The 27,834-nt window shown below is 40.1% G+C and overlaps 1 protein-coding gene across 1 annotated transcript; it reads right to left on the bottom strand.

Moving 5' to 3' along the window:
- Nucleotides 1-21,402: 21,402 nt before the first annotated feature.
- On the bottom strand, nucleotides 21,403-22,795 carry LOC144891170 (antileukoproteinase-like). Its single transcript, XM_078773534.1, has 4 exons — nucleotides 22,688-22,795; nucleotides 22,385-22,522; nucleotides 21,909-22,049; nucleotides 21,403-21,567 (listed from the first exon to the last, which is right to left on the bottom strand). Exons 1-4 carry the CDS (start codon nucleotides 22,752-22,754, stop codon nucleotides 21,563-21,565), a joined length of 351 nt encoding a protein of 116 aa, XP_078629660.1. The 5' UTR covers nucleotides 22,755-22,795; the 3' UTR covers nucleotides 21,403-21,562.
- Between the last annotated feature and the right edge of the window lie 5,039 nt (nucleotides 22,796-27,834).

Below are 27,834 nucleotides of genomic sequence, written 5' to 3' on the forward strand. Positions count from 1 at the left end.
GCCGCCGCCATGTATGTCTGAACCTTGTGAGCGGAATATGTTGAAAAATAAGCAAAGTACCTAATTCTAATCTGGTGTGTTGGTGTATCTAGGCATAAGGAAGAATCCTATTGAAAATTGCGTCGCCACGTCAAAATCCAAGATGGCCGCCACCATATATATGTCTGAACCATGTGAACGAAATATCTTGAAAAATAAGCGAAGTACCAATTTCTAATCTGGTGTGTGGGTGTATCTAGGCATAAGGAAGAACACTATTGAAAATTGGTCGCCACGTCAAAATCTAAGATGGCCGCCTTCATGTATGTCTGAACCTTGTGAGCGAAATATCATATCATAGGATGTTTTCTGCGTCTTCCACTTTGTCAACTCACATCACTTCCCCGACGGGGGACCGAGGCGTAACGCTTGTCATCATTTACTTCCTCAACATCATCACATTCCTCCACATTATCAGATTGGACATAGTCCATAGGCATAGAGGGAGGGGATTTGGAGGCAGAGAAATCAGCCATCTTCGGGAAGGGGGGTTACTAATTTTTGTGGCTCCGCCATATCAGTTTCTGGGTCATTAGGCAAGGGCGATAATTCATCCACATATGTCCTCCAACACAGAGAAACGATTTTCCGTGAAGAGGGACAAATCTGAGGCGGGGGGGGGGGGGGGGGGGAGCTGTTGGTTGTCTTGGGTAATTTGGGATATTGCCCCTAAGTTTTTATTGCTGTGAGTAAACTTTGCTTCAACACGGGTGGTTAATGTTGTCAAAATTTTCTGAGAAAAAACCAAATACCTATTCTTCTGTCATAAAACATAAGTCATTTTAACCAAATACCCCCCCCCCCCCTTGTAATTGTTAAATTACAGTATTTGGCATTGTTAATTCTTCAATTACAGTATTTAGCATTGTTAATTGTTCAATTACCGTATTTACCATTACTAAATGTTAAATTACAGTGTTTAGCATTGTTAATTGTTCAATTACAGTATTTAGCATTTTTAAATTTTTAAATTACAGTATTTATTTAATTATTATTAATTGTTCAATTACAGTATTTAGCATTATTAATTGATCAATTACAGTATTTATTATTAATAATTGTTCAATTACAGTATTTAGCATTGTTAATTGTTCAATTACAGTATTTATTATTATTAATTGTACAATTACAGTATTTAGCATTATTAATTGGTCAATTACAGTATTTAGCATTATTAATTGTTCAATTCCAGTATTTATTATTATTAATTGGTCAATTACAGTATTTAGCATTGTTAATTGTTCAAGTACAGTATTTATGATTATTAATTGTTCAATTACAGTATTTAGCATTATTAATTGATCAATTACAGTATTTAGCATTATTAATTGATCAATTACAGTATTTATTATTATTAATTGTTCAATTACAGTATTTAGCATTATTAATTGTTCAATTACAGTATTTAGCATTATTAATTGTTCAATTACAGTATTTACCATTATTAATTGTTCAATTACAGTATTTAGCATTGTTGTTCAATTACAGTATTTAACATTGTTAATTGTTCAATTAAAGTATTTAGCATTATTAATTATTCAATTACAGTATTTTGCATTGTTGTTCATTTACAGTATTTATCATTAATAATTGTTCAATTACAGTATTTAGCATTGTCAATTGTTCAATTACAGTATTTAGCATTATTAATTGTTCAATTACAGTATTTATTATTATTAATTGGTCAATTACAGTATTTAGCATTGTTAATTGTTCAATTACAGTATTTATTATTATTAATTGTTCAATTACAGTATTTAGCATTATTAATTGTTCAATTACAGTATTTAGCATTATTAATTGATCAATTACAGTATTTATTATTATTAATTGTTAAATTACAGTATTTAGCATTATTAATTGTTCAATTACAGTATTTAGCATTATTAATTGTTAAATTACAGTATTTAGCATTATTAATTGTTCAATTACGGTATTTAACATTGTTAATTGTTCAATTACAGTATTTAGCATTATTAATTATTCAATTACAGTATTTTGCATTGTTGTTCAATGACAGTATTTATCATTATTAATTGTTCAATTACAGTATTTAACATTGTTAATTGTTCAATTGCAGTATTTAGCTTTGTTACTTGTTCAATTACAGTATTTAGCATTATTAATTATTCAATTACAGTATTTATCATTTTTAATTGTTCAATTACAGTATTTAACATTGTTAATTGTTCAATTACAGTATTTAACATTGTTAATTGTTCAATTGCAGTATTTAGCTTTGTTACTTGTTCAATTACAGTATTTATCATTATTAATTGTTCAATTACAGTATTTAACATTGTTAATTGTTCAATTACAGTATTTAGCATTATTAATTGTTCAATTACAGTATTTAGCATTATTAATTGTTAAATTACAGTATTTAGCATTATTAATTGTTCAATTACAGTATTTAACATTGTTAATTGTTCAATTAAAGTATTTAGCATTATTAATTATTCAATTACAGTATTTTGCATTGTTGTTCAATGACAGTATTTATCATTATTAATTGTTCAATTACAGTATTTATCATTATTAATTGTTCAATTACAGTATTTAACATTGTTAATTGTTCAATTGCAATATTTAGCTTTGTTACTTGTTCAATTACAGTATTTAGCATTGTTGTTCAATTACAGTTTTTATCATTATTCATTGTTCAATTACAGTATTTAACATTGTTAATTGTTCAATTGCAGTATTTAACATTGTTAATTGTTCAATTGCAGTATTTAACATTGTTAATTGTTCAATTGCAGTATTTAACATTGTTAATTGTTCAATTGCAGTATTTAACATTGTTAATTGTTCAATTGCAGTATTTAGCATTGCTGTTCAATTACAGTACTTAACATTGTTAATTGTTCAATTGCAGTATTTAACATTGTTAATTGTTCAATTGCAGTATTTAACATTGTTAATTGTTCAATTGCAGTATTTAGCATTGCTGTTCAATTACAGTACTTAACATTGTTAATTGTTCAATTGCAGTATTTAACATTGTTAATTGTTCAATTGCAGTATTTAGCATTGTTGTTCAATTACAGTATTCAACATTGTTAATTGTTCAATTGCAGTATTTAACATTGTTAATTGTTCAATTACAGTATTTAACATTGTTAATTGTTCAATTGCAGTATTTAGCATTGTTAATTGTTCAATTACAGTGCTTAGTATTGTTAATTGTTCAATGACAGGATTCAACATTGTTACTTGTTCCATTGCAGTATTTAACATTGTTAATTGTACAATTACAGTATTTAGTATTTACCATTGTTAATTGTTCAGTTACAGATAGTGAATATTATTAATTGTTCAATTATAGCACTTAACGTTGTTAATTGTTCAATTACAGTGTCGAACATTTTTAATTGTTATATTACCGTATTTATCATTGTTAATTGTTCAATTGCAGTATTTAACATATATGTGGTGATACCAAACCATGAGTTGTGCCTTGCTTGGGTCTGTTTACGCCTTGGAGAAGGCTGTTTGCACATCTAGTGTCTATTCCTGTATGGGCTTGTCTTATTGACCGCAATATTGACCTCTCTACGGCATTCAAATCCAGCCAATTGTCGCTCTGCGATTGTGATGAAATTATGCCCAGTGTGGGCCGGCTATGGTCTATCCAAGACCAGGTGATGTTACCTTGTGTTATACTTGTAATTTTGTGATGGTTCGTGTTATCCGTTGCCCATGTTCATGAGAATTTAATCTTTCTTCAGGCAACATTCAAGACTAATGCGCATCAAAAACGGGTGGCGTTCATTTATTGGGCCTTGAACACCACACGCATACAAGTCATATATCTTTAAATGATCTAACTGATTATTTGTTTGTATTAAAACATTATTTTGGGTGTGGTGTTTTTAACTTTGTTCAGAAACCCGATACAGAATCAGAATGTCATTTTACCCTGTTACCTTACTTCATCATAATTTGCTTGATTGTTATATTCTTGAGTTATCTCCAAACACGAGGCTTGAAAAAAATACAATTTGTTGAAGGACAAACTTTTTTCAATCATGGTTTATTGATTAAGAAAGCAAATACATTTAAGCATGAAACAAAATCCTTGGGAAAATGCAGAGCAGAAACTAATTTATTTTGAAAGATAAATGTTTGAACATTTTCTTGAAGAAATTAACTCTTCATCTTTGTTTTGGTTTTGGAATCAGTCTCAACCTGAAAAATAACACAAGTTCACTCTCAGGTCAGTGGGAAGATATAAAATATAGTTTATTAATTCACTCAATTAAAGTAGACCGAATCAATCGATCAATAAATTTACAAAATAGTACTTTTCGTTTCAAACAAAATCGATGTGTTTGTGTAATAGGAAGATGTGATGTTGAGGAAGAAACAAGAGCTTAAACATATGACAAAATGACAACGTTTTTATCCATGTACAGAATCTACATTAGAATCATATCTGATTCACACTCAGAGTTCATACATGAAATGGAAGATCAGTGATTTGGATTTGACATTATATTACATCTTTGGTATAAATCTTCAACACACCTTTCAAGTAGACAGGATTCATGCACACATGTCCACATCCATTTGAACAACACTACTGTCTGCCTCTGCATTAAAAATCATGGGAACATTTCTCAACGCAGATACCAAATCCCCGAGGAATAGGACATTTTCCGGGTTTTACTGGAAAAGATAAACATTGGGTCCTGGTGATTGGCTGCTTGATATTCAAGACCATGGTTAGTGCGGGATTTCTCCAAAGTGAGAACGTGTGGAGGGGGGTGCACAAAAACTCTGATATCAAACTCTAAATGAAAGATATTCACCAGTCCAATACTACTTTGTTGCCCAGATATTTAAAGTTAAATTCGTTGTTGAATCGATCAAAATGTCGTCCACCACACCCACACCCCTCTAAATGGCCACACAAACAAAATAAAACAACTTTAAGGCTCTCTAATCGTTTTCTGCCTTTCATGCCACCCATCTACCACAAAATGGTGACCGACATTCTTTGCCACATGGACCAGGAAAGCAGATCTTATGATGTTCACAGTCTGAATCCGACTGACACTGATCCAAATACCGGATGCATTAGTGATCATTTTTAGGTGGGCAACCCTTTCTAGGTGCTGTGGACACCAATAAAAAAAACAACATATTATTCAGAAAACAATCAATCACTCATAACATGGAATACAATAGAAAAACTGATTATCAAAGTATTCCTGAAATGGTTCAAATATGACTTTATATCAAAAGTTTTCGAAGTTGTGAGATGTTTACCAATCACTCACCGACTCCATGTACGAGTTCCACGATGGAGATTCCGATGATGAGAGCGACTGCCAGGGAGAGCTTCATGATCTTCAGATGAAGGAGACGTAGGTCGTGCACACGTTGAATCAGTCTGGTGTGTACATCGTGCTTTGGTCGGTGTACTCGTATTTATAGCTGAGAGAGAGAGCAGTAAGGTGGATAATGGGGGTGGAGTGCAGTTCAAATGATTTGTGCATTTTTGGATCGGGGTGAGTACTCGTTGTGCAATTCCAGGGGTGTGTTCTGTTATCAAGTTTCTTGAAGAGTGCCCGCCAAGAGGCGTCTGCACTCAAGCAAGCACTCAATTCCAAATAGTTTATGAGGAACAGCTGGCTTGGCGAGTGCTAGCTAGCTGCTTGGTAACTGAAAACATACCCCAGAACATTATAATTGCTATACACCTGGGGCGTTTACCCTTAAGCCCCAGTCATACTGGCCATTTTCAGGCCACGAATCGCCACGACCTAAGATCGGGGCGACATTCTTGGCCAGATCGTATTGGGGTCCTGGCGAATCCTGGATGATCGGGGGTGTACTTGGCAGTTCGGGTCGAGACGGGAAGCCGCCCCGACAATTTTGAACAGTTCAAAATTATCGTGGGAATTCGTGGCGTTTTTCAAACTCTTGCTGCTGTCTGGAGGGTGTCGTACGGGCGCATGTGGGCATCGGGAAAATGGTCGTGGAGTGTCTTGCGACGGTCGGGAAACTTGGCTGCCACGATTCGCTCCGCATCCAGCAAGCACTGATACGACCGCCGTACGTCCTCACATGGACGCCGTACGACTGCCATCACGATCTTCCAAAAATTGCCCCGATCCGTCCCGACCACTTTCGCGCAGCCGTACGACGGGTGGGCACGTACGTGTGCATACTGCGGTCGTAGTGAGGTCGTAGTGCCGTCGTAGTGCGGTCGTAGTGGGATCGGGGTGGATCGGGGCGGATCGGGGCGAAGACGTGTGGGCATGGGCTAGGATTTGTGGCGATCTTGCCGCGCACTTGGCGGATCGGGCTTTGTCGGCGCGGCGGTCCAGGCGCGATCGTACGGGAGTCGTGGCAGGGGTGTTTTGGTATGACTGTGGGAAAATTTACAGCCGATCTTGCCGAAAAGTCGTGATGGTGCGGGGAATCGCCAGATCGGGGGTGATCGGGGCGATTCGTGGCCACTCAAATCCGGTATGACTGGGGCTTTTCATGTGGATTTATATCACTTGCAAAACCAGACGTTCCGTATCTACCGCTTTACAAGACACTTGCCAAGCCATGTGCGAAGCGCTTGTGAAGCGGAGCAAGGGATTAAAGGAGTTGCTCAGGGAGCGGTATGCGAGTTCCTTGTGAATGGAACAACCCCGTATGTTATTAATAAAAATGGTCGTCATGGTGAAGTTTAAAATGATTGGCTATTTATTCTTGCTGTCACAGAGAACGACATTGAAACGTGCATTTCATGCTTTTATTGTTATTTATACTCGGCATCTTAATTCTTAACAAGCGTTACGCCTAGGTCCCCCGTCGGTGAAGTGATGCGAGTTGACAAAGTGGAAGACGCAAGGCGGCCATCTTGGGTTTTGACGTGGCGACCCAATTTTCAATAGCGTTCTTCCTTATGCGTCGATACACACACCTACCAGATTAGAAGTTAGTAGTTCGTTTATTTTTCAAGATATTTAGCTCACAATGTTCAGGCATATATATGGTGGCGGCCATCTTGGATTTTGACGTGGCGACCCAATTTTCAAAAGGATTCTTCCTTATGCCTACATACACCCACACACCAGATTAGAAGTTGGTACTAAGCTTATTTTTCAAGATATTCCGCTCACAAGGTTCAGACATACATGGCGGCGGCCATCTTGGATTTTGACGTGGCGACCCAATTTTCAATAGCGTTCTTCCGTATGCCTATATACACCCACACACCAGATTAGAAGTTGGTACTAAGCTTATTTTTCAAGATATTCCGCTCACAATGTTCAGACATACATGGCGGCGGCCATCTTGGATTTTGACGTGGCGATCCAATTTTCAATAACGTTCTTCCTTATGCGTAGATACACCCAGATACGAGATTAGAAGTTAGTAGCCGGCGAAGCCGGTGTTGTCAATAAACGAGTACGTATTATGTTGAAAACCTGATTATGCCTTGGCTCGAGAATCCGAAGCGCCGTGGGCGCAGCCATCTTGCGTGGGCGGAAGTATGCATAACAAATTTAAAACGTTCATTAGGAGTTTCTTTCACCCGTCGTCGTTTTATTCACAATCTTATGCACCTCCGATGTATTAATAGCCGGCGAAGCCGGTGTTGTCAATAAACGAGTACATATTATGTTGAAAACCTGATTATGCCTTGGCTCGAGAATCCGAAGCGCCGTGGTCGCAGCCATCTTGCGTGGGCGGAAGTATGCATAACAAATTTAAAACGTTCATTAGGAGTTTCTTTCACCCATCGTCGTTTGATTCACAATCTTATGCACCTCCAATGTATTAATAAAATAATTTAAGACCAACATCGGCCCGCATGGGCCTGGTTATCTTCAACAAAACGCGTCACCAAACACCGGACCCAATGAGAGTCGAGCATTTGCAAAAATATTTCTAAAATGAAAGCGCTCAATGGTGGGTGCCATCGACCGGATGCGGAAGTTTGCATAAAACAATTGCGAAAAAGTTCAATAGGACTTTGTTTCACCCGTCGTTCTTTGATTCCTAATCTAATGAAACCTCTCATTAGTAATTAAAATATGTTAAGACCAACCTCGTTATCTTCAACGAAAATCGTCATCAAACACCAGAACTAATTATTATTACGCGTTTCGGACGGTGAAAACGGCGTCAAATATTCTAAAATTGACGAAGAATTATTTTTTAGAAATCTCGCGGCCGTACGGGATAGTTTTTCATGGCCGGAAATATCCGAAGTTGAGATGGAATTCACCGAATTAATCATTGCAAGCTAACGTCTTCTGGTGGACGAAGCTGCCTTGCCCGGAGAGTCAGAGAACCAGCCCTGGCGCCTGACAGCGACTGAAGTTAGAAGACTACACACTTACTGTGAAACGTATGTTAAGCCCAGTTAAAAATAGGCCTTACGCTTAAGCTAGCACATCTATCATTACTTCCTTAAGCTTCTTGTGACATTTATTGTATTGTATGCAGGTATTGCCATTGGGGAGGACTGTCTGCTGTTCTCTTTTACCAAGTCTTACCAGGTACGGTACCTACTACACGTAACTACTACCAACTACCTACCTACTACCAAGTACCTAACCTACTGATGCCCTGGTGATGGGTAAAATAGTGGCAAGAGGTATGCAGGTATTGGGGAGGACTGTCTGCTCTTCTCTTTTACCAAGTCTTACCATGTACGGTACCTACTACACCTACCTACTACCAACTACCTACCTACCTACTTCCAACTACCTAACCTACTGATGCCATGGTGATGGGTAAAATAGTGGCAAGAGGTATGCAGGTATTGGGGAGGACTGTCTGCTGTTCTCTTTTACCAAGTCTTACCAGGTAAGGTACCTACTACACCTACCTACTACCAACTACCTACCTACCTACTACCAACTACCTACCTCCCTACTACCAATTACCTAACCTACTGATGCCATGGTGATGGGTAAAATAGTGGCAAGAGGTTTTGGCTTCGCCGGCTCATTGCGGCTTTGCAGTCGCGAAGCCGGTGTTGTCAATAAACGAGTACGTATTATGTTGAAAACCTGATTATGCCTTGGCTCGAGAATCCGAAGCGCCGTGGGCGCAGCCATCTTGCGTGGGCGGAAGTATGCATAACAAATTTAAAACGTTCATTAGGAGTTTCTTTCATCCGTCGTCGTTTGATTCACAATCTTATGCACCTCCAATGTATTAATAAAATAATTTAAGACCAACATCGGCCCGCACGGACCTGGTTATCTTCAACAAAACGCGTCACCAAACACCGGACCCAATGAGAGTCGAGCATTTGCAAAAATATTTCTAAAATGAAAGCACTCAATGATGGGCGCCACATAGATATATATATATAGATTGGCAGTGGGTCACGACAGGGCGAGATTTCCGGCCGCCATCTTCCCACAGGAAAGCTTTCAAGTTGCCATCTGTGGAATGCACTCGCGTCATCGTCATTTGCAAGTTATTGTTGATTAAATTGACTACACCTGGCGAACAAAGTATCAGGTTAGTGTCGTACATTGGATTAAAACACATTCAGTTGCCAGACTCTGATAATGTTGTAACTTTGGTGATATTTAACGCATCGTCTGCCTGTCTACACTAACACTGGTTCATAGTAGAATGTTAATTCTCTTAAATGTTCTGTCCATGAGGTACATGTACCTCCAAAATGCAGCTCTCATAAATCATTGAATAAAGATAGGAGATTCTGGGGCACATTTGGGACTATCCATGACTCATGAGGAAACTTGGCCATGTTCAGGAATTCTCATGGGGTTAGAATTCTCGACCGAGATCTTCAACACCAAGGGGTTGACTTATCCTGTATTCAATATTATTGCCAAGCAGTCAAAGGTAGGCCTATTATATTTATATAAGCATTATAAATATAAGCATTAACTTTTACATTGTGCTTGTTCTTTCTTCAAATATAGGAGGGAGTAGCCTAGGCTACAGTTAAGATGCCCAGGCAGTGTGCACATGCAAGATGCCGAAATATACAGAGGAAGGGGAATGGTCTGACATTTCATCTGTAAGTTGAATACCACAATATATCTTCTAAATATATGACATGTATATCTCTTATTTGTGTTTACAGGGTAGTAGACCTATTAAAATCTGCAGGTTTGAGGTCTGCTTTCCATGCAGCTCAATCAGATTGAATTTAAACAATTAGCTATCTTATTTTCAGCTTCCCCACCAGTGAAGGGCATGAAGAAAGAAGAAGGAAATGGTGTATTCAGATGAAACGGGTAGAGGGGTGGAAGCCAAAGCCCAGGGATGTCGTGTGCAGCCAACACTTTTTACCTGTGGACTTCGATCTTACAGGCCAAACCAAAAGACTACGTCATGATGCAGTCCCATCAAAGTTTGACTTACCAGAGCACTTGCAAAAAGTATGTTTGTGTTGTTTGTGATCTTTTCTAAACGAACTAAAACCTTCATACTTTAATATTTGGACAGTGTGTAAAATGTGTGGGAACTATATGTAATGGTACGCGGCGGCGGACTCTTTTTTGACTCTAACTTTAAGACAGATAAAGTAACTGCATGTTTTATTCTGTGGTATACTTTACATTGACAATATGTGGCTGATGTTTGCTTTTCAGCATGAGAAGAAACGTCAACGCAAACTTCAAAGAGGGCATTGGAGGAGCACCAGGACGACCATCAGGCTCACATGCATGAATCCAATACTACGAGCCTTGACAGTGGACATGTACATTCAAGTATACCTGATGTATGTATATTGGAATTAGTAGCTTACAATGCTAGCATTGATTGATTTTTATATAAAAATTAGTCACGTGCTACAGGTAATTTACATAGTCCTAGTGAAAAATCATCTTTTTTGGGGGGCATATTTGTCTGGTGATATTCTGCTCATGCATATTATTTGTGCTGTGATGTTGTAGTTCCATAGCTATGCAGCGCCCGAAGAAGCTGTGGGAAAAGTCAAGTTGAGGAGGACAGAGGATCGAGTGGCTGACTTAGAGCTGCAGCTGAAAAACACAAAGGCCAGAGAGAAAAGATGTAAGAGCACGTTATCATCCATAGAGGATGAGTTGAAGGAACACAACCTCATGACAGCAGAACTAGAAGCAAAGCTCCAGGCGTACCGTGGTAGGACTTATTCATCGTATTGGTTACATTACGTAGATATATATGCCACTGGCATCTGAATGAAGTTCATTCTGTCAAACAACAAATATCCTTCTGATAATCTGATTATCGGTACAACTACATCACTTTGTGTTCAATAACCATACTTTTGGTCTAAACATTACTTTCTAAAAGATTTTCATACATGAGCAATGTTTTATGTTATATATTTTATTTCAGACTTTCCCATGGATCTATTTAAAAAACCAAAGGGAAGTGAGGCATACACAGCAGAACAGAGAAGGTTTTCTCTGACCTTACATCTGTACGGACCTAAGGCATACGAGTACCTTCGCAGCAAACTTAATATGCCTTCAACCAGGACACTGAGAATGTAAGTTGTCACAAACATGGATGTATTATATTTAATTTGTTTGACATGTGTCAACTACATTTTGAACTCATTAAGTAGTTGTTAATAATGATCACAATAGTCAAATTGATTATTTAAGTTCAATAATTTTTTCTAGGTGGCTCTCTAATGTGGATTGCACCGCAGGAATCAATTCTTCGATGATTATGTGCCTCAAGGAAAAATGTGCAAATGATCCCGAGACATACAAGAATGTTGCTCTCATGATAGACGCCATGGCCATTAGGAAACAGATTGTTTATGATCCAAAGGAAAATAAGATGCTTGGATTTGTTGATCTAGGAGATGACTCGGAGAGCACCAATGAGGCAAAAGAAGCCCTCGTCTTCATGGTTGTTGGCCTACGAGGCCATTGGAAAGCTCCTGTGGCCTATTTCTTGACAAACACTTTAAGAGCTGCCACTCAGAAGCAACTGCTTTTACAGTGTATCACGTCCTTGCATGGGATTGGCATCCATGTGAGGACACTGACGTTGGATGGACATGCTTCCAACCTCGGGATGTGCAGACATCTTGGCTGTAGCTTGAGTGCACTCGACTGCAAGCCATCGTTTAAGCACCCTGATACTAACCAGGAGATTTTTGTCATAATGGATCCATGCCATATGCTGAAGTTAATGCGAAATATGTTCCAAGCATACGGTGTCATAATGTCTGACAAAGGACGTATTGATTGGCGCTTCATTTTGGATCTACAAAAACTTCAGGATGATACTGGATTGCGATTGGGAAATCGATTGTCGTTCAGGCACACGAACTTCATGAAACAGAAGATGAAAGTTAGTCTTGCTGCACAGTTGTTGAGCAACTCCGTTGCAACAGCACTACGTTCAATGGAGCTAGAAGGCCATGCCAATTTCCAGGGTGTATCTGCCACCGTTGAATTCATTCAGGTATGCTTAGAGTTGTGAATTTATGTCCAATTTGGTTTCAAATCAGACCCAAAAAAGTTCTACAAGTGCAGCTTTGTTTGCTATTTTTCAGTATGATTGAAATACCAATTGTAATATTACGCCATAATGCAGAGGTAACTTGAGGCTTATTGTAGGCCCAATATAAACATACTCTTTACTCTGGTCACATTCTTGACTGACTATTTTCAGGTGATCGATAAACTGTTCGACATCATGAATGTGAGAAATGCCTATATGCATGGGTTCAAGTCGGCTCTCAGCCCCTCCAGTATTGGACACACCATGACGTACATGGATTCTGCGGCGACGTTTTTGCAGTCGCTGAAGACAATAGAAGGAGAATTCATCCACAAAACTAGAAGGTTTGTGTAATCCTGATAACTTGTTCCTCCTCTGGTTCCTGCCCCACCCCCTCCTTGACCTCTGCCAGTTTCTCCCCCACCTCCCTCTCCTATGCATCAGATATAAGTTCATTCCGGTTAGTTAGGATACTTATTGATACTTGTTGTTTTGCAGACACACTGCCATTACAGGTTTCATAGTTTGCATTGAGAGCTTGAAGCGTCGTGTGCCACTGCTGCTACAGGAACAAGCATATGTACTGACATACAAACTGTCACAAGATCATCTGGAACTATTCTTCAACTCAGTGCGCAGAGCAGGCAAGTTACATGCATTTCTCTTTCATAAGTTTAATAGCTAATATAGGATTTAATTTAAGTACTGTACTCTATGTATATAATTTATTTCGGGACAGTAAACACAAACTTGTACAATATTTTGTCAGTGGTGAGTTGTCGTAATTTTACATCGAGCTTGTTCCAGAGTTTCACGCCAACAATAGATACACTCATTGCTTTTTACTTAATCATATCTGTTGTTGTATGAAATTATTTAAGTACTGTACTTTTTAATTAAAAGGACATGTTTCTCTCATGAAGGCAAACATTCTGTTTCAGGGGGCTGGAACAACAATCCCAATGTCCAGCAGTTCAAGTCTATATACCGGAAGCTGTCTGTTCATTGCGGAATTGAGCCAACCAAAACTGGAAATGTTCGTGCTCAAGATGGCACACTCTGCATGGCTACTACAAGCCAGTCGGATGACTGTGACAACTTTGACAGTGTTGTGTGTGTGATGGCTGAGCATGACTATGCAAACTGGATACCACCACAGAACAAATGTCTACTGGACAACAGCATCACATACATTGCCGGATGGATAGTCAGGCGTGTGTGCAAAGCTGTGCAGTGCAACACTTGCAGACTTGCTTTGTTCTCCGATTCGATGCCTCAGGATTATTCTCAGTCCTACCACCTGCTCAGGCTGAAGAACAATGGTGGTCTTATGATCCCATCACCAGGTGTGGTGAAGGTCTTGCACACTGCTGAGAAGGCCATCCAGAGCCTTATGGATGTGCACACAGTCAAACTCTGTACATTTCAGCAGGTTCTACTATGTGTGAAGGAAATGACAGCTTCAGAAGAACTCTTTGATATGGGCAATCATATCATTGAAACCCAATATGGCATAGATAATCACCTGTACGACCTGATAGGTATTCTCACCAATGCTTATTATGACCTGAGGCAGCACCACATTGCAAAGACCTACAATGTTAGGCGAATGGGGATGTCAATAAGACACGAGTCAACCAAGCTGGTGCTGTTCAAAGGCCAGTGATTGACAGGCATACCCAATGTACAGTTACTGTACACACACTCAGTGTACATATGTACATGTGTGATATCACTAACCCGTGTATTTGTGTTTTATTAAAATGTTGTTAACGTGTGATGTGGTTTTATTTCTTAGCTCTGTGTATATCCATGAATATATTACATGTAACAATCTTTGATTCTTTTTATTAAAATTGCGCAATGATCGTGGCATCTTTAATTCAAACAAATATTTCTCCGTTAATATTTGCACAGGAAACCAACAAATGCTTGGCAGAGATTTGGCCACAGCTGCTGGTATTTTGTGTGGGTGTCTGCGTAAGTTTTCTGTTCATATCCCTTCAACTTTGCTTGGGAGAGCAGTTTTCGTTGGTGTTGCGAAGATTGCACCGTCGTTAACTAGTGTGATGTGCTGGTCTGCTGTTGCTGTGAGGCAGAGTTCAAACCGCAAGGAAAGTGTGGTGCATATAATGTAAGCTTATATATTTATTGCTATTTTCAACGCAAAAGTGGACAAGTACAAATGTTAAAGAAAGCAGTTAAATTCAATGATGACAGATCCACATTGTGCTTGTGAGTGACAACCTTCAACTCCTGCAAATAGCAAGTCAAACAATGAACGCCTTGACACTGTTACAATAATTAATATGTGAACATATTGTTCTCACACTGGGGCAAATAGTCCCAGACCCCTCGCTCAGTATAAGGTACTGTATTGTACAATATGATGAATTAATCCTTGTCCATGTATTTAAATGGTCTGTTTATTAGTCCCAAAATGGCTTCAGCTGCGGCTTTGGAGCATTGCAGTCTGGGTTTGAGATCATTATATTAATCCGTACACCAAGATTCATTTTCTGGTGATGTTTCGCTCAATTCTTTATCTTCCATGTTGTCGATATGTTTGTTGCCAAGACCAATATGCATGACTTTGCATTTATCCTTGTTGAATGGTCAACAAATCGCTGAACAAACAACAGGCCATATCCACAGGCTGATATAGAGTACCATCGCGAATCCTGAAACAAGAGCTGTCAGTGCCAGTCACGTCTTCCTTTTCCTCTCTCGAGCCCGTTACAAGAGTCTCCAAACATCTTCTGACTTCCCACTCCTTTCAAAATATAATTACAGCAAAGGCCTAAAGCACATTGTGATATTTGAAGCCTGGCCGACGTCAGACTTCATTAAGAAGTGGCACCTACCACTGGCTACCAGCAGCGCAGATTGATGACAACGCCCAGTTATCCTGTGGCAAGATGGCGGACGCAAATCTCGCTCGGCCGCTTGCGATTGGCCGGCAACTGCCAATCTATATATATATATATCTATGGGGCGCCATCTACCGGATGCGGAAGTTTGCATAAAACAATTGCGAAAAAGTTGAATAGGAGCTTGTTTCACCCGTCGTTCTTTGATTCATAATCTAATGAAACCTGTCATTAGTAATTAAAATAAGTTAAGACCAACCTCGTTATCTTCAACGAAAATCGTCATCAAGCACCAGAACCAATGAGATTCGAGCATTTGAAAAAATATTATTACGCGTTTCGGACGGTGAAAACGGCGTCAAATATTCTAAAATTGACAAAGAATTATTTTTTAGAAATCTCGCGGCCGTACGGGATAGTTTTTCACGGCCAGAAATATGGTATAAGCGGTTTACATATTTAGTTTAGAAATACGGATAGTTTTTCACGGCCGGAAATATCTGAAGTTGAGATGGAATTCACCGAATTAATCACTGCAAGCTAACGTCAACGTCTTCTGGTGGACGAAGCTGCCGTGCCCGGAGAGTCAGAGAACCAGCCCTGGCGCCTGACAGCGACGGAAGTTAGAAGACTACACACTTACTGTGAAAACGTATGTTAAGCCCAGTTAAAAATAGGCCTTAAGCTAGCACATCGTATAGTTACTTCCTTAAGCTTCTTGTGACATTTATTGTATTGTATGCAGGTATTGCCATCGGGGAGGACTGTCTGCTCTTCTCTTTTACCAAGTCTTACCAGGTACGGTACCTACTACACCTACCTACTACCAACTACCTACCTACCTACTACCAACTACCTACCTACCTACTACCAACTACCTAACCTACTGATGCCATGGTGATGGGTAAAATAGTGGCAAGAGGTATGCAGGTATTGGGGAGGACTGTCTGCTCTTCTCTTTTACCAAGTCTTACCAGGTACGGTACCTACTACACCTACCTACTACCAACTACCTACCTACCTACTACCAACTACCTACCTACCTACTACCAACTACCTAACCTACTGATGCCATGGTGATGGGTAAAATAGTGGCAAGAGGTTTTGGCTTCGCCGGCTCATTGCGGCTTTGCAGTCGGTACTAGTAAAATAATTTAAGACCAACATCAGCCCGCACGGGCCTGGTTATCTTCAACAAAATGCGTCACCAAACACCGGACCCAATGAGAGTCGAGCATTTGCAAAAATATTTCTAAAATGAAAGCGCTCAATGATGGGCGCCATCGACCGGATGCGGAAGTTTGCATAGAACAATTGCGAAAAAGTTCAATCGGAGCTTGTTTCACCCGTCGTTCTTTGATTAATAATCTAATGAAACCTCTCATTAGTAATTAAAATACGTTAAGACCAACCTCGTTATCTTCAACGAAAATCGTCATCAAACACCAGAACCAATTATTATTACGCGTTTCGGACGGTGAAAACGGCGTCAAATATTCTAAAATTGACGAAGAATTATTTTTTAGAAATCTCGCGGCCGTATGGGATAGTTTTTCACGGCCAGAAATATGGTATAAGCGGTTTACATATTTAGTTTAGAAATACGGATAGTTTTTCACGGCCGGAAATATCCGAAGTTGAGATGGAATTCACCGAATTAATCACTGCAAGCTAACGTCTTCTGGTGGACGAAGCTGCCGTGCCCGGAGAGTCAGAGAACCAGCCCTGGTGCCTGACAGCGACTGAAGTTAGAAGACTACACACTTACTGTGAAAACGTATGTTAAGCCCAGTTAAAAATAGGCCTTAAGCTAGCACATCGTATAGTTACTTCCTTAAGCTTCTTGTGACATTTATTATATTGTAATTGTATGCAGGTATTGCCATCGGGGAGGACTGTCTGCTCTTCTCTTTTACCAAGTCTTACCAGGTACGGTACCTACTACACCTACCTACTACCAACTACCTAACCTACTGATGCCATGGTGATGGGTAAAATAGTGGCAAGAGGTATGCAGGTATTGGGGAGGACTGTCTGCTCTTCTCTTTTACCAAGTCTTAACAGGTACGGTACCTACTACACCTACCTACTACCAACTACCTAACCTACTGATGCCATGGTGATGGGTAAAATAGTGGCAAGAGGTATGCAGGTATTGGGGAGGACTGTCTGCTCTTCTCTTTTACCAAGTCTTACCATGTACGGTACCTACTACACCTACCTACTACCAACTACCTACCTACCTACTACCAACTACCTAACCTACTGATGCCATGGTGATGGGTAAAATAGTGGCAAGAGGTATGCAGGTATTGGGGAGGACTGTCTGCTGTTCTCTTTTACCAAGTCTTACCAGGTACAGTACCTACTACACCTACCTACTACCAACTACCTACCTACCACCAACTACCTACCTACCTACTACCAACTACCTAACCTACTGATGCCATGGTGATGGGTAAAATAGTGGCAAGGAGTTTTGGCTTCGCCGGCTCATTGCGGCTTTGCAGTCGGTACTAGTAGTTCGTTTATTTTTCAAGATATTTTGCTCACAAGGTTCAGACATGTATATGGTGGTGGCCATCTTGGATTTTGATGTGGCGACCCACTTTTGAACAGCTTTCTTCCTTATGCCTAGATACACCCACACACCAGATTAGAAGTTGGTGCTTCGCTTATTGTCCCCCGTCGCACCGCAGAGCGAAAGGGGGACTATGGTTTTCCCCTCCGTCCGTCCGTCCGTGCGTGCGGGCAGGCGTGTGTGCGGACGTGCGTGCGTACGTGTGTGCGTGCGTAAGCGAAGGACCGCATTCGAATTTGGTGTGGGTGAAACCCACGTCAAAATCCAAAATGGCCGCCGCCATGTATGTCTGATGCCATGTATGTCTGTAACTTGTGAGCGGAATATCTTGAAAAATAAGCGAAGTACCAACTTCTAATCTGGTGTGTGGGTGTATCTAGGCATAAGGAAGAAGCGTATTGAAAATTGGTTCGCCACGTCAAAATCCAAGATGGCCGCCGCCATGTACGTCTGAACCTTGTGAGCGGAATATCTTGAAAAATAAGCGAAGTACCAACTTCTAATCTGGTGTGTGGGTGTATCTAGACATACGGAAGAAGGCTATTGAAAATTGGGTCGCCAAGTCAAAATTCAAGATGGCCGCCACCATATATATGTCTGAACATTGTGAGCGAAATATCTTGAAAAATAAGCGAAGTACCAACTTCTAATCTGGTGTGTGGGTGTATCTCGGCATACGGAAGAAAGCTGTTGAAAATTGGGTCGCTACGTCAAAATCCAAGATGGCCGCCTCCATCTGTGTCTGAACCTTGTGAGCGAAATATCATATCATAGCATGTTTTCTGCGTCTTCCACTTTGTCAACTCACATCACTTCCCTGATGGGGGACCTAGGCATAACGCTTATTTTTCAAGATATTCCACTCACAAGGTTCAGACATACATGGCGGTGGCCATCTTGGATTTTGACGTGGCAACCCAATTTTCAATAGGGTTCTTACTTATGCCGAGACACACCCACACACCAGATTAGAAGTTCGTAATTCGCTTATTTTTCAAGATATTCCACTCACAAGGTTCAGACATACATGGCGGCGGCCATCTTGGATTTTGACGTGGGTTGCACCCACACACCAAATTTGAATGTGGTCCTTCGCTTACGCATGCACGCCCGCATGCACACACGGACGGACGGATGGACACACGGACGGAGAGGAAAACCATAGGCCCCCTTTTGCTCCGCGGTGCCACGGGGGACAAAAATCTACAAACATGCCCCAATATATCCATCTGATTAGGTGGATGAGCGAATGGCAGTGGACATAGTGTATTTCAGGACTCTCAGAAGACATTTGATAAGGTGCCACAAAGGAGGTTATTATTTGTTTGCTTAAGGTGAGGGCTTGTGGAGTATCTGGTCATGTAGCTAACTTGATTGGGAGCTGGCTTCGTCATTGTAAGCAAAGAGTGGCTGTGATTGGGATGATGTCTTGCTGGGAGAATGTAGTGGGTGGCCTACTTCCGGGACAGTACTTGGACCATTATTATTCACAATTTACATCAATGATTTGGGCAGTGTTTGATGACACTGAGGTTAGAGTTGAGATGGATAGTATGGAGGAGTGTGGGGGTGAAATGAGATTCAGGGATGTCTCGACACTTTCATAGTTTGGGCAGAGGATTGGGTGAATCAACTTACCATATAAAGACATGTAAGGTGCAGGGGATGGGTAAGATAATGAAAATAGAGATTACATGATGCAAGAGAAGATGTTGGAGTGGATCACACAGGAGAAGGATCTGGGGGTGCTAATAGATATGGTGGAGGGGTAATGAGCAATTATTTTGTGCAGTTGTGCGTTTGGCTGTCTCCCGTTTCCAGAGCTCCTTTTTCAAAAGTTTTGCATGCTGGCAAAGCTCAACGTTCACCCGGAAGAAATACATTATACCAATTGAGATGCATCTTAAACGTGTAAATACAACATGGAATCTCAGTTTGTTTATTATCTCTGCCACCAAAGGTGGATGGAGGTTATGTTTTCACCCCTGTCTGTCTGTCCGTTTGTTTGTCTGTCTGTGCACATATCTCAAAAAGTTGTGAACGGATTTGGATGAAATTTGGCAGAGAGGTGGTGTATGTGACAAGGACGAAATGATTAGATTTTGGTGAAGATCCGGATTCGGATCCGACTAGTAGAATTTTAAAGTGATTTTTCACCTTTGGCAGATAGGGACAAAAACGATAAATAGCAGGATATCTCAAAAAGTTATGGACTGCATTTTTGGATTCTGCATGTTTGGATTCTGCATTGCCAAGCATTGTTCCAAACTTTTATTTCACAATGCCTCCACATGCTTCTATTTTCTGAAAAATTGACAGGTCTGTTTTTGTTTATTACAATCCCCAACAAAACAATTTTTTGGAAATGATGATGATGTTGATGAGAGTGTACTTCTATGTATACAATTCCTCCTCACTATGGATATCTAAAGCATCTATCAATGTATATAATCAATGTATTGAAGTGTACTTGGGAAAGAATGGATACACAACATTTGTAATACCTAATTAATATAGAGATTCCTGTCCACATGTGGACCTCATGTAACAAATGGGGTTAATTTACCTTTTACGGCCACATGTTGCATATGGTTCTCCTATCTCCTTCACCACAACTTCCTCTTTATCCTCATCATCATTTCATTATAGTACCCTGAGGTTCCATACACTGTCAGGGAATGTGGAGCAGGACACGCCATGGAGGGCGGTGCAGATAAGTGAGGGGTGCCTCACCAGAAAAGATTTCACCTGAAGAGCCTCAGGGAGGTCAGTGTATTTGAGTGATGATAAGAGAGATCAGTAACTTGAATGAATTCCACCCATCTCAGCCTCAACGACCTGATGACGATACACCCAGAGAGTCTGTGGGACTGGATGTAGCGGGGCAGGCCACAGTTCGGCATTATATGGAAACGAGTATGAGTTCGCATCACCTCTCAACCAAATATGGTTTTTAATTATTCCCCTGTGGTTTTACCTTTCCCATTTCTCACTGTTATCCCTTACCTGCATTCCCATATGTGGCCACAGTGGAGGTACAGTAATTATTTGTTCACCCAATTGGTACGAGTTCTGTATATTGTTTGGTTATATGGTGCTGTCTGCTGCCCATATTCATGAGACGATGTTCTTCAGGCAACATTCAAGGCTGATGTGCATCACCATGAGCTGATAGTATGAGATTAAAAACGGGTGTCGTTCATTTATTGGGCCTTGAACACCAAACGTATACAAGTCATATCTTCAATGATCTGATTATCTTTTGTATTAAAACATTATGTTGGGTGTGGTGTTTGTAACCTTGTTCAGAAATCTTATACAGAATGTAATTTTACCCTGTTACCCTGTTTTATCATCATTTCCTTCATTGTTATCATATTCTTTAGATATCTCGAAACACGAGACTTCTTGTTCTTTTATTTTTTTTAAAAATGCAATTTGTTTCAGACAAACTTTTTTCAATCATGGTTTATTGATTAAGAAAGCAAATACATTTAAGCAGAAAACAAAATCCTTGGGTAAATGCAGAGCAGAAAGTAATTTATTTTGAAAGATAAATGTTTGAACATTTTCTTGAAGAAATTAACTCTTCATCTTTGTTTTGGTTTTGGAATCAGTCTCAACCTGAAAAACAACACAAGTTCACTCTCAGGTTAGTGGGAAGATATAAAATATAGGTTATTAATTCACTCAATTAAAGTAGGACCGAATCAATCGATCAATACATTTATTAAATTGTACTTTTCGTTTCAAACAAAATCGATGTGTTTGTGTAATAGGAAGATGTGATGATTGAGGAAGAAACAAGAGCTTAAACATATGACAAAATGACAACGATTTTCTCCATGAACAGAATCTGCATTAGAATCATATGTGAATCACACTCGGAGTTCATACATGAAATGGAAGATCAGTGATGTGGATTTGACATTATATTACATCTTTTGTATAAATCTTCAACAAACCTTTCAAGTAGACAGGATTCATGCACACATGTCCACATCCATTTGAACAACACTTCTGTCTGCCTCTGCATCCAAAATCATGGGAACATTTCTCAACGCAGATACCAAATCCCCGAGGAATGGGACATTTTCCGGGTTTTTCTGGAAAAGATAAACATTGGGTCCTGGTGATCGGCTGCTTGATATTCAAGACCATGGTAAGTGCGGGATTTCTCCAAAGTGAGAACGTGTGGAGGGGGGTGCACAAAAACTCTGATATCAAACTCTAAATGAAAGATATTCACCAGTCCAATACTACTTTGTTTCCAAAATATTAAAAGTTAAATTCGTTGTTGAATCGATCAAAATGTCGTCCACCACACCCACACCCCTCTAAATGGCCACACAAACAAAATAAAACAACTTTAAGGCTCTCTAATCGTTTTCTGCCTTTCATGCCACCCATCCACCACAAAAACACGAGGACTATAGCTCACCTAATGGTGACCGACATTCTTTGCCACATGGACCAGGACAGCAGATCTTATGATGTTCACAGTCTGAATCCGACTGACACTGATCCAAATACCAGATGCATTGGTAATCATTTTTAGGTGGGCAAACCTTTCTCGGTGCTGTGGACACCAAGAAAAAAAACAACATATTATTCAGAAAACAATCAATCAATCTTACCATAGAATACAATAGAAAAACTGATTATCAAAGTATTCCTGAAATGGTTCAAATGTGACTTTATATCAAAAGTTGTCGAAGTTGTGAGATGTTTACCAATCACTTACCGACTCCATGTGCGAGTTCCACGATGGAGATTCCGATGATGAGAGCGACTGCCAGGGAGAGCTTCATGATCTTCAGATGAAGGAGATGTTGGTCGTGCACACGTTGAATCAGTCTGGTGTGTACATTGTGCTATAGTCGGTGTACTCGTATTTGTAGCTGAGAGAGAGAGAAGTACGGGGGGAGGATGTGGGTAATGGGGGTGGAGTGCAGTTCAAATGATTTGTGCATTTTTGGATCGGGGTGAGTACTCGTTGTGCAATTCCAGGGGTGTGTTCTGTTATCAAGTTTCTTGAAGAGTGCCCGCCAAGAGGCGTCTGCACTCAAGCAAGCACTCAATTCCAAATGGTTTATAAGGAAGAGCTGGCTTGGCGAGTGCTCGCTAGCTGCTTGGTAACTGAAAACATGCCTCAGAACATTATAATTGCTATACACCTGGGGCTTTATGTGGATTTATATCACTTGCAAAACCAGACGTTCCGTATTTACCGCTTTACAAGACACTTGCCAAGCCATGTGCGAAGTGCTTGTGAAGTGGAGCAATGGACTAAAGGAGTTGCTCAGGGAGTGGTATGCGAGTTCCTTGTGAATGGAACAACCCCGTATGTTATTAATAAAAATGGTCGTCGTGGTGAAGTTTAAAATGATTGGCTATTTCTTCAATTTTTCTGTCAGAGAACGACATTGAAACGTGCATTTCATACATTCATTGTTATTTATACTCGGCATCTTAATTCTTAACAAGCGTTACGCCTAGGTCCCCCGTCGGTGAAGTGATGTGAGTTGACAAAGTGGAAGACGCAAGTCGGCCTTCTTGGATTTTGACGTGGCGACCCAATTTTCAATAGCTTTCTTCCGTATGCCTAGATACACCCACACACCAGATTAGAAGTTGGTACTTCACTTATTTTTCAAGATATTCCGCTCACAAGGTTCAGACATACATGGCGGCGGCCATCTTGGATTTTGACGTGGCGACCCAATTTTCAATAGCGTTCTTCCTTATGCGTCGATACACACACCAGATTAGAAGTTAGTAGTTCGTTTATTTTTCACGATATTTCGCTCACAAGGTTCAGACATACATGGTGGCGGCCATCTTGGATTTTGATGTGGCGACCCAATTTTCAATAGCGTTCTTCCTTATGCCTAGGTACACCCACACACCAGATTATAAGTTGGTACTTAGCTTATTTTTCAAGATATTCTGCTCACAATGTTCAGACATACATGGCGGCGGCCATCTTGGATTTTGACGTGGCGACCCAAATTTCAATAGCGTTCTTCCTTATCCGTAGATACACCCAGACACCAGATTAGAAGTTAGTAGTTCGTTTATTTTTCCAAGATATTTCGCTCACAAGGTTCAGACATATATATGGTGATGGCCATCTTGGATGTTGACGTGGCGACCCAATTTTCAATATATTTCTTCCTTATGCCTAGATACACCCACACACCAGATTATAAGTTGGTACTTCGCTTATTTTTCAAGATATTTCGCTCACAAGGTTCAGACATACATGGTGGCGGCCATCTTGGATTTTGACGTGGCGACCCAATTTTCAATAGTGTTCTTCCTTATGCCTCAATACACCCACACACCAGATTAGAAGTTGGTACTTCGCTTATTGTCCCCGTCGCACCGCTGAGCGAAAGGGGGACTATGGTTTTCCCCTCTGTCCGTGTGTCCGTCCGTCCGTGCGTGCGTGCGGGTGGGCGTGCGTACGTGTGTGCGGACATGCGTGCGTACATGCGTGCGTGCATAAGCGAAGGACCGCATTTGAATTTGGTGTGGGTGCAACCCACGTCAAAATCCAAAATGGCCGCCACCATGTATGTCTGATGCCATGTATGTCTGAAACTTGTGAGTGGAATATCTTGAAAAATAAGCGAAGTACCAACTTCTAATCTGGTGTGTGGGTGTATCGAGGCACAAGGAAGAAGACGATTGAAAATTGGATCGCCACATCAACATCCAAGATGGCCCCCGCCATGCATGTCTGAACCTTGTGAGAGGAATATCTTGAAAAATAAGCGAAGTACCAACTTCTAATCTGGTGTGTGGGTGTATCTTGGCATACGGAAGAAGGCTATTGACAATTGGGTCGCCACGTCAAATCCAATATGGCCGCCACCATATATATGTCTGAACCTTGTGAGCGAAATATCTTGAAAAATAAGCGAAGTACCAACTTCTAATCTGGTGTTTGGGTGTATCAAGGCACAAGGAAAAAAGCTTTTGAAAATTGGGCCGCCACGTCAAAATCCAAGATGGCCGCCTCCATGTATGTCTGAACCTTGTGAGCGAAATATCATATCATAGCATGTTTTCTGCGTCTTCCACTTTGTCAACTCACATCACTTCCCCGATGGGGGACCTTGGCGTAATGCTTGTTTTGATGCATTTCTGGTTCATCTTCGGAGGGCAAATCTTTTTAGCTGCTGGGAAAACGGAAATAAAACACATTATACAGAAAACAATCAAACAAAGAATCAATTCATAAAATAATTTACAAAAAACTGACTTGAAGTATTCATGAAACAGTGTAAATGTCCACTGACTTTACATCGAAAGTTGTCGAAGTTGTGAGATTTTTACCATCTCCATGTGGGAGTTCCACAACTGAGATGCCGATGATGAGAGCGACTACGAGGGAGAGCTTCATGATCTTCAGGTGAAGGAGACGGAGGTCGTGCACACCTTGAATCGAGTCTGGTGTGTACATCGTGCTTTGGTCAGTGTATTCGTATTTATAGCTGAGAGAGGTAAGGGGGGAGGAGGTGGATAATGAGGGTGGAATGGAGATCTCATTGTGCAATTCCATGACATTATCATTATAATTGCTCTCCACCCACCTTAACGTCCCCTGGTGAGTACGGTGAGAAAAGCGGCGCCAATGTTGCGACGTCGCTGGTGTCCAGAGTATCCCAGGAAGTGACGGCACTTCCCAAGCTCAGTGTCCGTTTGTGTGTGTGCCCATGTGTGTCCCCTATTACAAGCCTCAGCCCAAGTATAAAAAGTAAAAAAAGTAAATTTTTATTTTTAAATAAATTACCCAAATTTAAATTTGGGTTACCAAAACCCAAATTTGGGTTTTGGGTAAAATTTGGGTCTTAATTTGGATAATTACCGAAATTACCCAAATTACCCAAACAATAACTTTAAATAAAATAAAAAATTTAAATTTAAATAAATTTAAATAAATAAATTATTTTTAAATAAATTTAAATAAATAAAAGTAATAAATTATTTAAAGAAATAAAATTATTTATTTTTCTTTTACCCAAAAGTAAAAAAGTAAATCCATAACTCCAAGCACAAAAATGCCTAAAATGCTTCACCTGTGTCCGAGATTTACAACAGGGAGTACAATGTGAAATAGAGTCAATCGGATCCAGGATAATGGACCGCACAGTAAATGAGAAATAAAATGTTATAAGGTTACAAATTTACTTTAAACCAATATACAGTCACGTGAAAAAGTAAGTACACCCCATGTAAAGTTTTGACTTTTTCAACATATTTCAATATACAGCTATTTGATCTTCATTTCAACAATATTGATAGATAAAGGTGATATAATGTAACAAACATCATGAAACATTTACATTCTGTAGTCCATTGTATAATTTAAATAAACATAAATGCAAATTTCGCAAGTGGAAAAAGTAAGTACACCCTTGGCTCTAATAGGTGGTATTGCCCCCTTTGGCAGAAACAACCTCAAGTAGGCGTTTCTTATAGCTGTCTACCAGTCTCTGACATCGACTGGGAGAAATTTTTGCCCACTCTTCCATGCAGAATTCTTTCAGCTGTGCGATGTTTGAGGGGTTTCTTGCATGCACAGGTCGTTTCAAATCCCCCCACAACATCTCGATGGGATTTAGATCCGGGCTTTGACTTGGCCATTCCAGAACCCTCCGTTTCTTTCTTTTCAGCCATTCCTTGTTGGATTTACTGGTATGTTCAGGGTCGTTTTCATGTTGCAAGGTCCACCTTCGGTTGAGCATCAACATTCCGACAGATGGCCTCACATTATCCTTAAGCACCCTCTGGTTCAATGAAGAATTCATCGTGCATTATATGATGGTGAGCTGCCCAGGCCCTGATGCAGCAAAGCTGCCCCAAACCATAATATTTTCCACCACCATGCTTTACAGTTGGTATCAGGTTCTTGTGGTCAAATGCTGTCTTTGGTTTTCGCCAAACATGTCTTCTGATACTGTGGCCAAATAGCTCTACCTTTAACTCATCTGTCCAGAGCACATTGTTCCAGAAGTGCTGGTCTATGCCTACGTGTTCATTGGCAAACTTTAGTCTTGCCCTGATGTTCTTTCTGGAGAGCAAAGGTTTCCTCCTGGCACACCTCCCATGTAGATCAAATTTGTGCAGCCTCTTTCTAATGGTAGACTGGTGCACTTTGACATCAACAGTGGCAAGAGCTACCTGTAGGTCCCGTGATGACATTCTGGGGCTCTTAGAGACTTCTATCAGCATCTTGCGGTCTGCTCTTGGGCTGAACCTGCTGGGGTGGCCTGGCCTGAACAAGTTGGCAGTTGTTTGGAATCTTCTCCACTTGTAGATGATCTTCCCATCAGTCGAATGATTGATTTCAAATTGTTTGGAGATCTTTTTAAATTCCTTCCCAGACTTGTAGGCATCTATAACCTTCTTGCTGAAGGCCTCAGAGAGCTCTTTTGAGCTGGGCATGGTGACGCCGCACACTTCAACAACCAAGAGCAAACCAAACTAAATGTCTGAGGCTTAAATAAGACAGGTTCCTCCAAGATCTTCTCTAACGATGTTCTAAGCATTTGCACCTGAGCTGGTGCACCTGATTCTAATTTTAGGTATTTGAAGGAGTGATAAATGTAGGGGTGTACTTACTTTTTCCACATGCGAAATTTGCATTTATGTTTATTTAAATTATACAATGGACTCAAAAATGTAAATGTTTCATGATATTTGTTATCTATCAACCTATTTATTATCTTACCTTTATCTATCAATATTGTTGAAATGAAGATCAAATAGCTGTATGTTGAAATATGTTGAAAAAGTCAAAACTTTACATGGGGTGTACTTACTTTTTCACGTGACTGTAGTACAGAAATACAGATACAAGCTCCACATTTGAAGAGGATC

The sequence above is a fragment of the Myxine glutinosa genome, chromosome 3, assembly GCF_964187855.1.
Source record: "Myxine glutinosa chromosome 3, kmMyxGlut1.1, whole genome shotgun sequence".
Classification (NCBI taxonomy): domain Eukaryota; kingdom Metazoa; phylum Chordata; class Myxini; order Myxiniformes; family Myxinidae; genus Myxine; species Myxine glutinosa.